The 11854-nt window shown below is 48.2% G+C and overlaps 2 protein-coding genes and 2 long non-coding RNA genes across 4 annotated transcripts; 3 read left to right on the top strand and 1 right to left on the bottom strand.

The window, feature by feature from the left end:
• The first annotated feature begins 1705 nt into the window (after window positions 1-1705).
• LOC127326223 (nuclear transcription factor Y subunit B-11-like) lies at window positions 1706-2661 on the top strand. The gene has a single exon (XM_051353087.2). The coding sequence runs from the start codon at window positions 1783-1785 to the stop codon at window positions 2506-2508; it is 726 nt and encodes a 241-aa protein (XP_051209047.1). The 5' UTR covers window positions 1706-1782; the 3' UTR covers window positions 2509-2661.
• Window positions 2662-5669: 3008 nt separating this feature from the next.
• LOC139833377 (uncharacterized) lies at window positions 5670-8417 on the top strand. Its single transcript, XR_011749036.1, has 3 exons — window positions 5670-6089; window positions 6670-8128; window positions 8371-8417. It is a non-coding gene; the product is annotated as an uncharacterized lncRNA (long non-coding RNA).
• Window positions 7270-9854, bottom strand: LOC127326229 (protein NRT1/ PTR FAMILY 8.3). Its single transcript, XM_071823647.1, has 6 exons — window positions 9785-9854; window positions 9555-9657; window positions 9253-9470; window positions 8736-9177; window positions 8331-8424; window positions 7270-8098 (listed from the first exon to the last, which is right to left on the bottom strand). The coding sequence occupies exons 1-6, from the start codon at window positions 9836-9838 to the stop codon at window positions 7270-7272; spliced, it is 1740 nt and encodes a 579-aa protein (XP_071679748.1). The 5' UTR covers window positions 9839-9854.
• On the top strand, window positions 9454-10701 carry LOC139833378 (uncharacterized). The gene is made up of 2 exons (XR_011749037.1): window positions 9454-10272; window positions 10339-10701. It is a non-coding gene; the product is annotated as an uncharacterized lncRNA (long non-coding RNA).
• The last annotated feature ends 1153 nt before the right edge of the window (window positions 10702-11854 follow it).

Genomic DNA, 11854 nt, shown 5'->3' with positions numbered 1-11854 from the left:
AGAACACACATATAAATAAATGCTCGACCCAGCACATGAGCAACCCGCCACCATAAACTCAGTGTCATGCAATTTTATCATACAATTTTCTCGAACAAGAATAAACATATAAATAAATGCTCGACCCAACACATGAGCAACCGCCGCCATAAACTCAGTGTCATGTAGTTTGAAGAACATTAGAAGTCATGGCGCGCTTGCCGCCAAACGCCGGAAACCACGCTGCCGCCAAGAGGACCTCCAGCTAGAAATACACGCAGAGGTAAAACTTAGTACTGATACATAGACATAGCTTACAGATAGTTCAAATGTATAGCAATTTGGGGAGCATCCTTATACACTTGTTAATATCAACCAGCAAACAAACTCAACAACACTGTTAGCCCTTTTTGTTTTAAAAGATAACATTGTGTTACCAACAAATACCATTCGACAAGAACGGTCACCAACTGCACCGCACCCTGTGCACATGGCATACATGTACATTTCCTATCTGACTAGGACACATAAGCTAACTCGGAAAATTAATGGTCGCATGATTCTTGTTGCTGGCAAAGTCTTGCTGCATATTAATGGCTCAATCTCTCTTTAAAATAGAGGCTCAGCAGAAAAAAATACAATCTGACCCTTGGACCACTTGGATGGCACATCGGATGAACAATGTATGCATCCAAATTTGTCCTCTGCATTTTTCTTTCTAATTGGTCCTGTGTAACTAATGGACATGTATCACAAGTCTGAACCTTTTTCCACCTCAGTCCATAACTAGAAACTACAAAATGCGTGCTTACAGACTCAGTACATATATGTACCGAAAAACTAACCATGCTACATTCGAACCACTGTGCTAACTATGGTCCAGCTGACTTTCATAGGAAAAAAAATCATGTAAACTGCAATCCTCCAAACTTTTATGAAATTCTTTGAATCCAAAGAGGCCCTGCATATATCTCCTGAATATTGTGGAATCCAACACTTCATAACATTATTTCCAAGTTAGCAGTTCCACAGTTCATCTCCCTTAGCAGATATAGTACTAGCTGAACTAGTCAATCCAAGTACTATGAGGCAGAAATAAGCTATTGGGCGCACCAGTACTTCCCGAAACATGACGAAATCTCACGGAGTCCCCACTTGCGCACGAACGCACGGTCGCTGCACGGTTGGAGATTGGAGTACATCCATCACAATAGATGCGACGGGCACGACATGTACTGCATGAACTCTCGTCTGCGCCCGCACCCCATGGCCTTCGGAGCCGCGAGCTCCGGGAGCTCCGTCGCGGACGGCGGCGACACCAAGAAACTCTATCTAGGGAGAAGGGGAAAAGGGGAGGGGGCGCGGTGACTCACCGGATACCGGTCGCCGGAGGAGGATCTCGTCGGCGCCGTCTTGATCTGCAAGTTCTTTCCCCGCCGCCGCCGCCGCCGTTGCGTTTCCCCGCCGCCTGTCGCCGCCGTTGCGTCGCCTCCCTCCCTCGTTCCCCTTTTCACGAGCCAATACACGGGGTCGACCTCGTGGACGAGAATACCGGAGTGTGCAGCTTACCGGGTCGGGAAGATCTGGGATGGGCCGGGATGTTACACAAAAAACCAGAGAAGTAAACGGCCCATCGGGTAACTTTCGGGATTCGGTCGTGGGCCGGTATTTTACCCTTCCAAACCCAAATATACCGGACAAGTAAACAAGGCCTTAAAAGGAGATCGCACCGGAGAGCTCAATACCTCCACAATTCCAAAAGCCTCCTCTTCTCACTCCACGTACTCGCTAGCGTGCACCAGGATGAAGAACAGGAAGAGCTACGGGCAGCAGCAGCAGAGCCACCTGCTGAGCCCGGTGGGCAGCCCGCCGTCCGACAACGAGTCCGGCCTTGCAGCGACGCCCGGCGGCGGCGGGGGCGACTCGCCGTCCAAGGAGCAGGACCGGTTCCTCCCGATCGCGAACGTGAGCCGCATCATGAAGCGCTCCCTCCCGGCGAACGCCAAGATCTCCAAGGAGGCCAAGGAGACGGTGCAGGAGTGCGTGTCGGAGTTCATCAGCTTCGTCACCGGCGAGGCCTCCGACAAGTGCCAGCGGGAGAAGCGCAAGACCATCAACGGGGACGACCTGCTCTGGGCCATGACCACGCTCGGCTTCGAGGCCTACGTCGCGCCGCTCAAGGCCTACCTCAACCGCTACCGTGAGGTCGAAGGGGAGAAGGCCGCCGTGGTCGGAGGCAGCAGCTTGCACCACGGCGACGAAGACGCGCATTCCTCCTTCTCCGCGGCCGCGATGCATGGGTCCGGCGACCGCGGCGGCGCGTCTGGGGTCGGGCAGGACTGCGACGTCGGGCTCATGATGGGCGTCAACGTGGGGTTCAGCGCCGGGACAGGGACGACCTTCTACGCCGCGGCGCACGAGCGGAGGGCGTACGGCGGCGGCGAGGGCGCCTTCGGTGGGGATCAGGAGGCGAACGGCGCGGGAGGGGAGAGGGGGTTCGCTGGCCACCTCCACGGCGTGCAATGGTGATCGATCGAAGAGGACTCGCTCAGCCTCAAGGCGGTGCACTAAATACATACATATATGTATTCTCGACTAGCGTACTCGCTAGCAAATTAACGAGCGTTCTTAGTAATGCTCCTGCTGTAATCACTCCAGGAGTATGTAGTTTCCTTAATCGAATTTTCTCCACAAAACATTTCCATGAGCAGCAGGTTGAAATATATGAGCTATTCTATCTATATACATGTCCTAGTCTGAAGAGTGTCACCATCACAACGCCGGCCTGATGCGTTGACTTGCAAATTGTGTACACCCGAGAGGCAGACTCTTAATTCACAAATCGTAATCATAAGAACAATAATATGGTTAAATTCGATATATATCACCGAACTTCCCGAATTCGGAAAGCGTCACCCGCAAAAGCTAACTTAAGAAAATTGTCACTCCAACTTTTTGATACTCTGAAAAAAATGTCATTAGACTCACCACTAGTTTGGCTCGCATTTCATATCGCATCAACGTAGTTCTCAAAATGCACCCGGTCCCAAGAGGGGGCTGACAAGCACGTAGCCATGCTCAAAGTGACACGGAGATGCTAAGTGGTCTCAGCGAGCTAAGAGCATGTCTAACAGGCCCCTTATTTCTCTGCCCCGTATAACGCGAGTTTTTCGCCCCGTATCCCAAAAGTGCGTCTTGCTGAACCATTCCGTCTAGCAGACCCCGTATTTCGCCCTGTATTTTTAAAAATTAAAACCCCGGGAAAATGAAACCATAGTTCATCTTCATTGATCATACACTGGATCATACATATACATAGCGATCTACTGCGATCCTAGCTACTCGAGGATGATGAATGGCACGAAAGGCCCCCTGGCGGCAGCCTCCTCCTCTGCCCTGGCGGCAGCCTCCTCCTCCGCCCTGGCGACAGCCTCCTTCGCCTGGAATTCCGCCACGGCGGCGATGGCCGCCGCCTGTTCGTCTGCCTCCGCCCGCGCCTTCTCGGCGGCCTCCACCTCGGATTCGGCCACCGCCCGCAAGTATGCCGCGTCCTCCTCTGCCTCCTCCGCTTCCTCCTCGCCGGCCTCCGCTTCCTCCTCGCCTCCGCCTCCTCCGCCGCTGGTGCTGCCGATGCGCGCCGCCCATGCCGCCTTCGCCGCGCGCTCACGCTCCCACTCAGCGCGCCACTTCTCGAAGGCGGCGCCGCTCATCGGCTTGAGCGGCGGATCTTGTCGGTACCACCGCCCACCGGCGGCGAACTCCCGGAGCGAGTCCGGCATGTAATACGCGCCGCCGTACTTGCAGGCCGCACGGCGGCTCCCCGCGGCGGAGCGCTTGCATTTCAAGCGCCACGCGTCCTCCACGTTGTCCGGCGAGCGGGATCGCTTCGATCCGCTCGTCGGCGAGGCGCTACTGCGGCGGCGGGCGTCCATGCCAGGGCTGGGGTCGAATGCGGCGCGGGGGAGGGAGGAATTGCTCGCCGGAGCAGGGTGGAGGCGGCAGCGGCGCACGGCGGAGCTAGGGTTGCGAGTGAGGGGTTAACTCCTCACTCGCACCTGCGCCCAGTATAAGTAGTGGGCGGAGGGGCCGATTTCCTGGGCCCCGTATTCCGCCGAAACGGGGCGGCCCGAATACGGGGCCTGCTAGACGGACCAAACCGCGCCTGCCCCGTATCTCGCCGGAATTTTACGGGGTGAGCGGGTTATAAGGGGCCTGTTAGACATGCTCTAAGGTTAAGCATGTGCATGCGGTGGCAATATTTGCAGCAAAGTTAATGACAAGACTGTTCCCTATTTTTTATAACTCAAAAGTCACTAGGCCAAGATGTTCCAATGTCTCTAAAATAGTTCACTAATGTTAGTCATCTTAATATAGGTCCTTTTTAATTGACTCGAATTTGGTATAAAATTGTATTAAATCTGATTCAATTTAAAAGGATCGAAGGGAGTAGTTGGAAAAGCAAATTCCGCTTCTATAGGAACCCGCCTAGTTATTCTTAATGATGTTCTAACTAGTTTTCCTATTTCTATGTTTTCTTAGAAGAGCACACAAAAGATTACATTCTTAGAGATCTAGATTATTCTCACAAAGTGATGAACATAAACAAAAAAAAATCGTCTAACTCACTGGAACTGGTGTGTCCCTGCTGATGCATCAGATCAACAACCGCCTTCGGTGATGGAGGGCGGACCCCTTTGATGGGCTGCTCCGTGGCCATGTTCGACGGTTGTTCCTTCGCTGACCCACCCGTGTTGCCTATCGTTTCTTGAGCCCACGAACATCGGGGTGGTGGCCCTAGAAGGTGGATCACGGGGACGGCTCTACGGTGGGCGACGTGGCGATGGTCATGTCCTTTGGTGACATGGGTGACAAGGAGGAAACAACGGGGGTCCCTAATGATGGAGAACCTTAGGCAATGTCATCTCCCGGATCACGTTTCGAAGCCCAAGCTAGGGGACAAAGCATAGACCGATTACGAGCGTGGGCGAAGGTTTTTCCGGACCAAAGCTCCGCGTTTCGACGCCAACGTCGGCGATGCCTGCGGGTGTCGTTACTCTCTTGGGAGCGGCTTTGATGGCACCTTCTACGCATTAGGGCTTTGGGTGGAAAGTTTAAGTTCTTCTTGTTCTTTTATCTATCTTTGATCTGATGTGTAAGAGGTTCTCCTCATAACCTTGTATCGGTTCGACCTTATGTGGCTTTACTTATAAAGAGGGCGGCCGGAAGCCTGTTTCGAGAAACTAAGTGGAACATTATTTAGTGGCTAATTTAAAGACCAGGGGCTAGAAATTGATGTATTGACCTAGAAACCATAAGTAAATGCTTGTTTAAGATGTTGAATGAGGAAGGTGTTTGACAAGAGTTACTTTGCTACAAATTTCATAACTCCAAAATGTTTTCACTAGTGACAACCAAAACTAGAGGTTCACCTTTCTAGTAACGCCACCGGGATAAAGATGGGTTGAGGCCTTATTAGGGGTTCATTTTGGTTGGAAAAGTTATTGATACCCACTTTTGGGAGCACGTGGCTTGGAGATAGGTTTTTGTATTAGGAATATCCATCCGTATACAACATAAGCAAGTCTCTATTGCCAATGTTTATCAGAAGTGCCGCTGAATATGTACAGTAGTTTATTTATGCGTTTGTTTGAGCCTGATATCCACTGTTTTCCTTTGCAATTTCCAGTATGAACTTCTCAGTATTGCCCCGTGTATTTCCCCTTTTGGTAAAGAAATGTCGCTGATCGGTTAAGTAGTTTGTTCCATGCGAACCGGCCCACGCGGCCACCGCGCGAACCAGCCTCGCCGCCGCCGCACTGGCGGTTCCTGCACGCAGGTATCCAGCCTCGCGCTTGTCCCCGCCGCCGCCACTTCCACCTCGGTGATAAGCGCTGGTTGCCACGGTCTTTGCAGCAGCCAACGCGCGTGATCAGTATCACTGCCACCCCGCCCCTGATGCCAATTCAGTGGCCATCGTTTCTCTCGTACGCCGGTGCCTTCTGCCCTTTCCGTAGAACGCACGGAACCTGTTCGTCGATTTGCCTAGGCACGGTTTAGCGCTTGAGACAGGATCACAGGACAGGCAGATAAAAGTTGCATCTGACGACCAGGTAACTAGAGAACGATCATTGGGATATTTCTGAATCTATTCTCCTTATTAATGGTAGTTTTAGCACAATCTGTTGTCAAGGTATGTCTGCAAATGAGCTCTGTAGAACACGCCTCTAGGTTGTAAGTCCCAGGGACTAGTTATCTTATCAGTGCACCGAAAAAATAAATTTGCTACTAGATTGTGTTGAAAAATTATTCTGCTACTAAATTGACAGTATATGTTCTGAAATAGACAAATTTTTATGATGTAGGAAAATAATTAAAGACTTTCGTGATGCTCTGTTGTGCTACTTCTTATTTCTGTTGTCCTGCAATTGACTGTGAAAGCAGCCCTGACATGGTGTTATGTCCTCAAATGATTGAGGGCCATCAGATCATTCTATTACAAGAACCTCCCAATTCGACCACCTTTATTGAAACAAAACATCTTGTAATGATCTCTTAAATTTATAGTTCTCTCATTTGACCTGAATGTTCTTTTGAGGGTGTGTCGGCATGACCAACACATTATTTTTTTCTCGGTTTCTCCTCCTGGCTTGGCGTTGCACTTTGACAGATCCTAATGGCATATAAGTGCAGGGATTGTTGGCAGAAGTATTCTTGCACCGGCTGCAGTATGTCGAGGCCCACACCAGGAGGAGAGGAGTGCCATCCTACTCCGTTGTATTTTGTAAAGGAGGGTCGAGCCTGCCAGTCTGGTTCCTCATGGACCATCTCTGCCCCACGACCTTGCAGATGAATCATGGTAATTTCAGTCACCCCTCTGCATCTTTGCTCTCAAAAGGATTAGCTCCTTTGCTGTTGGGGCGTTGCATTGGATGTGAGTAGATTCTTCAGACCTCTCTTTATTTATGTTATTGATTCTTGTATAAATTCAAATATTAAAATGGCTCTGGAAATCCTTTTGCCTTTTCATTTCATCCTAAATCCTTAACTGGTATATCATCGCATGTGTTTGACGATATGTAGTAAGATAATAGTTCAAATACCATCAAATATTAGGAAAACAGGACACAATTATATATATGACGATAAACTCTTAGATCACATTATCTATCATTACGATGGTGATGGAGTTACAAATGCTGTGCACCATACACACAAAATGCGTCAGAATATTTTTATATTGTGGTATAATAGAAAAGATTTAAGCTCATGGCGAGTCTCCACTATTTTGGGTCAAGAAGTTGTCTTCTCTCTATACCGCAAGGAGTAGTGCATAAACTGTGCCAGATTCAGTATGCTAAGAGCAGCCATCATCCAGAAGAAGTAGTCCAAATGCCCTTCGTTCAGGTTGTCTGGGATCCACCCAGGTGCCCCACCACGTGTCGTGGCCACTGCGACAACACCAAACACGAGCGTGTTGAAGTAAGATCCAGAGGCAATTGCAAGCTGCGCCAGTGCTGCACAGAGGCTCTTCATGGAATATGGGGCCTGATCATAAAAGAACTCCGTCATGCCAATTCCGGCGAAAACCTCACTTGCACCATGCAGTACATATGATGGTGCTTGCCACAGAATGCTCATTGGCACAGGAACATTCTGATCTTCCAGGCTGCTGGCTTGTGCGATCGCCAGCCTCTTCATCTCGAGCAATGCAGAGTAGACCATGGTCAGCATTGACATTGCAAAGCCAATTCCAAGGCGCTGTGTTTGTGAGAAGCCTTTTTCATTGCTAGTATAACGCCGTGCGAGTGGCACTAACACAGTTTCGTAGATGGGCACCCAGATGAGGACACTGAACACTCCAAAGATAGAGAGGGAAGCAGGTGGGATTGCAAAAGGGCCAACACGCTTGTCCATGACCATTCCCTGCTCGATAAACGTTGATGTCAACTGCCCAGAGACTGCATAGAAGATCACGAAAGATGCCCATATGGGAAACATCCGTAGCAGTATCTTCAGCTCCTCAACTTGGGTGACAGTGCAGAGCTTCCATGAACACGTCGGCAACACCGTGCATGTTTTGTCTGATGGGGGCAGGACAATGGCAGCCTTGTCAAGGAATCTGAAGATTGCAATCATATAGCCATAAGACGTAAGAGCATTTTAATCATAGATATATTTTCTACATATGGTTCAATAGCAAACTTGTTTTCACTACTAAAGATGACACAACTCGCAAGTAAATTATTGTTTTTCGTACCAAAGATGCAATTGCTCAATGAAAGTGAATTGTTTTCAAATGCCAAAATTGACCATAAGTTGACATGTATTGTGCATTAAGTCATTAACTGTACCTGAATTGATTTGTATGCTGAATTTTATGGCTTGATTCAGCTTCTGGTGACGATCTGGTCAGCTCATACAAAAGCGAGTTATCATCTTTTTTTTTTTTGCATGGTAATACGATTCTCATTGATAAATAAAAGACGAGATACAAAGTACGTATACACCGATCTTACAGATCTGGAAAGATAGGATAAACCTATGTGACAAACCAACGCCTATCCATCTTCTTTGGCACCACCGTAGCAGCCACCAAGGAAAAAATGGGCAGATCACCTCTTCACCTGAGCTCGACGCGGCTCCATCGCTGATCATCAGCTTTTCGGACCTCCAATGTAGTTTGCCATAGGACAAACCATTGCCGTTGAAAGAATCAGACCAGGGCAACATGTCCCTGGACAAAAGCGAGTTATCATCTGGCAATTCCACACGCCACTGCCGGGCAGCCGCAACCATCACCTGACAGAGACTTATAAATGGGCTTTTTCCCAGTTTCCTAAACCTGTACACCCTCGAGCCGCTAACAAATACTGCGAGGCCCAAGACCATGAGCACCGTTGGGATTGCAAAGCTGACCCCCCACCCAACATTGTCCTGCAACCAGACAAGCACGGTGCTTGACAGAAGCGAGCAGAGGTTTATCAAGAAGTAGTACCAGTTGAAGAAGGAACCCTTCTTAGCTAGTTCCATTGGGTCCCCAATATCAAACTGGTCGGCCCCAAAAGCTGGTGCACAGGGCTTGATACCGCCGCTCCCGAATGCAGCAAGATAGAGTCCCAGGTAGACCACGATATGATGAACACCAGCACGGTAGTAAGATGTTGGGACTGATGCTGAAACTGTGAGAACCAGCATTCCCTGACAAACTGGAATTGTTCAGAGATGCAGGTATCACACAGTTGAAATAAGGTTTGCTAGCTGTGTTACACTTACAACGGTGCAGACTGGGAGGGAAACAACTATCGTCCAGTATCTTCCCAGATAAGTGTCAGCCAAGAAGGCTCCAATAAGTGGCGTGAGGAAGCTGGCACCGACCCAGGCAGAAACATTCCGTGCGGCAGTGACTTTGCTTTCGTGGAGCACAGTGGTGAGGTACGTTACCAAGTTCTTCGCAATCGCAAAGAAGGCCACACATTCGCAGAACTCAACACCTAGGATGTGTTCAAGTGGTTAGCCCGCAAGGAAAGAAGAGAAGAACAGGAGCAGTTTGCCTGAACTTCTGTCTGGTATATTACCTAAAATCATGTAGCATGCCCTCCAATTGCCTGTATTTCGCTTCAGAGCAGGCTGTTTGTTGATATCAACTGATCCATCGCTGGCATATTCAGAACTTCCATCCTATAGTACAGTACACAGATATTGAGTTTGGGATCTGAAACTGTGAATCTTCGAAGAGAACTGAGACGAACTGAATTACTTCTGTTCTTCACATGTGTGAGAAAAGAAGAAAAAGAGTAGGTGATACCTGAAGATGGGGTAGGAGATGAAGCAGAGGCCTCTCCTCATCTGCTGCTTCCATAGCTCTAGCGTGTAGCAGATGGAGTAGCTAGGAGGGTTAGGCAATGTGCTGGGCAGCACAAATAATCTGCGGGCAAGCACCTAAAAGTTGGTTCCATGTGCTCATTTTTTTAAATATATTTTGGTTCCAAGAGATGATGGGTTAGAAATTTTTCATTCAGAAGATTAAAAAGTGGCACGCCAATACCAAGTTTAGCAACAAGAAGAGAAAGAAGGACACTGCCTCATATACTATGAGAGACAGAGAGAGCAAGATGGAGTATATTGGGCGACAACAAAAGACGGATGTCTCAGATGCCCATGTCGCCCTCCATGTCCAAAATAGCCGTCTATAGTCGCCTACGTACAAACCAAAGGCACACAGCGACGATGCCACTGATAAATTAATCAAAGAAATGACGCCCGCCTAGCAGTTCGATCTGCCAAGATCCGAAGGTAAACTGTTCGCTCACATTTCACTTTATACAAGTGAGCTGTTTTGAAGTTTAAACTTTGCTACAGATAAATGTTGTTGCGACGCCGACGACGGTCATTGGCGCTTCTGCCATCCGGAGGACCAGTTACTGAGACGGTTAATGGCGTCACATGGTCAGAGGTGCTCAAAACAAAAGAGATGTGACAAAATCTGGATGATAGAGAGACGGAGTTGGCGACGTTCCGCCTGCAGCACAAGGCCGGCTACCTCTAACATTAACTAGTATTTCTCTTTTGGCGAACTAGAATAACTATTTTATACTTTGCATTTTTTTTCCGAAATGGGGAGCATTGCTCTAGCTTCTGCATCAAAGTGATGCACACAACCGTTTTTATTGTGAAGTTTTAAATATTCAGAGTTTACAAATCAAGGTAATCAACTGTTTTGTCCTCATTATTGTCTCATGAATTTACGTCAGTAAGAGATAATTTGGGTATGTACAATGCAAGGTGCTTAAAGAGATGCTTAGAAAAATCACCCGTGTTTTATTTAGACACTAATGCTTATTTACAGAAGGAAGATACTGGCACCTTTCCGTAAGCACACCCCATTGTACGTGGCTTTACCGTACATGCCTAGGCTCAACCTATGCTGGCCTCGGTGTAGAGACCTCTGCATCACCACAAGTGCCTTTGGTCGACTAGTGAGGTACTCTTTCCGTCAAAACCTATGCTTGTCCGTGTTGTGTTTGGCATTTTAATGCTCCTATTTCGGTGTAGGGTGAACAATTATTCTTTGCCCGTGTATTAGGTATTGTTTATTCTTAACATTTTCGCACTGCTACAAACTGTGCCGACATGTGTATATTTGGGAAATCTGCTCCGTTTTATAAGAATTCTCCTTATTCGTCTACATATATTTTCCACTGCACCCTGTTAAATTGTCATCTACATGTGGCAGTCATCTACTGAATTTTCAATCTAGTCTAGTAGAAAAACAACAAACTCCTGTAAATATTCACTTCCGATCTTAATAAAAATGTTGTGTGTTCTGAAAGAAAAGGAAAAGTGCTTGGGCAAATATACCTCCAAGTCGGCATCAATATCCAGTTTATTGGAGCTGAGGCCATTTCTATCACAACCAGGTGTGGACAGCGTACTACAACAGGCAGGTTTGCGAAGAGAGATAGGCCAAAGTGTGAACTTTGCCAACTCTGTAAGCAAGCTCCTAAGAGCGTGGTGCATATTTTGCTCCAATGCTGATACTTGCTTAGGATCTTGGAAAACATAAAGGCTTGAGTCAGAGCTCCGGAGATCACGACCAACCCATGGGCCTCCATCACCTCGGTTCATGATTGCTGGCACTCCCTTGTCCTCGGAGTTGGTCGCCGACGCAAAAGCATCACCTCTCTTGTTATGTTGGTCACTTAGGAGATTTCAAAAGAAAGAACTGCGAGGTTTTTTTTGGCACACTTCTTTCTTTGCCGCGAAGATCAAGGAAGAAGCAAGAAATTGGGTGACCGAGGATGCAAAACACTTGTGTAAACTTTTGCCGCGAGAGTAGGTTTGTGTAAAATGGGATGGGTATTTTCTCCAAGGTTTA

Source organism: Lolium perenne, chromosome 7 (assembly GCF_019359855.2).
Source record: "Lolium perenne isolate Kyuss_39 chromosome 7, Kyuss_2.0, whole genome shotgun sequence".
Taxonomy (NCBI): domain Eukaryota; kingdom Viridiplantae; phylum Streptophyta; class Magnoliopsida; order Poales; family Poaceae; genus Lolium; species Lolium perenne.
Note: the sequence above shows the minus strand (reverse complement) of the source record. Positions and strands in the feature narration are given on the sequence as shown.

Excerpts from the sequence above, each read along its gene's own strand:
- LOC127326223 (XM_051353087.2), top strand. The coding sequence starts at position 1,783 with ATGAAGAACAGGAAGAGCTACGGGCAGCAGCAGCAGAGCCACCTGCTG.
- LOC127326229 (XM_071823647.1), bottom strand. The coding sequence starts at position 9,838 with ATGGAAGCAGCAGATGAGGAGAGGCCTCTGCTTCATCTCCTACCCCAT. Across the intron at positions 8,425-8,735 it reads GTGGCGTGTGGAATTGCCAG|AAAAAAAAGATGATAACTCG; the intron begins ATGATAACTCGC and ends TACCATGCAAAA. Across the intron at positions 8,099-8,330 it reads CAGCATACAAATCAATTCAG|ATTCCTTGACAAGGCTGCCA; the intron begins GTACAGTTAATG and ends TGCAATCTTCAG.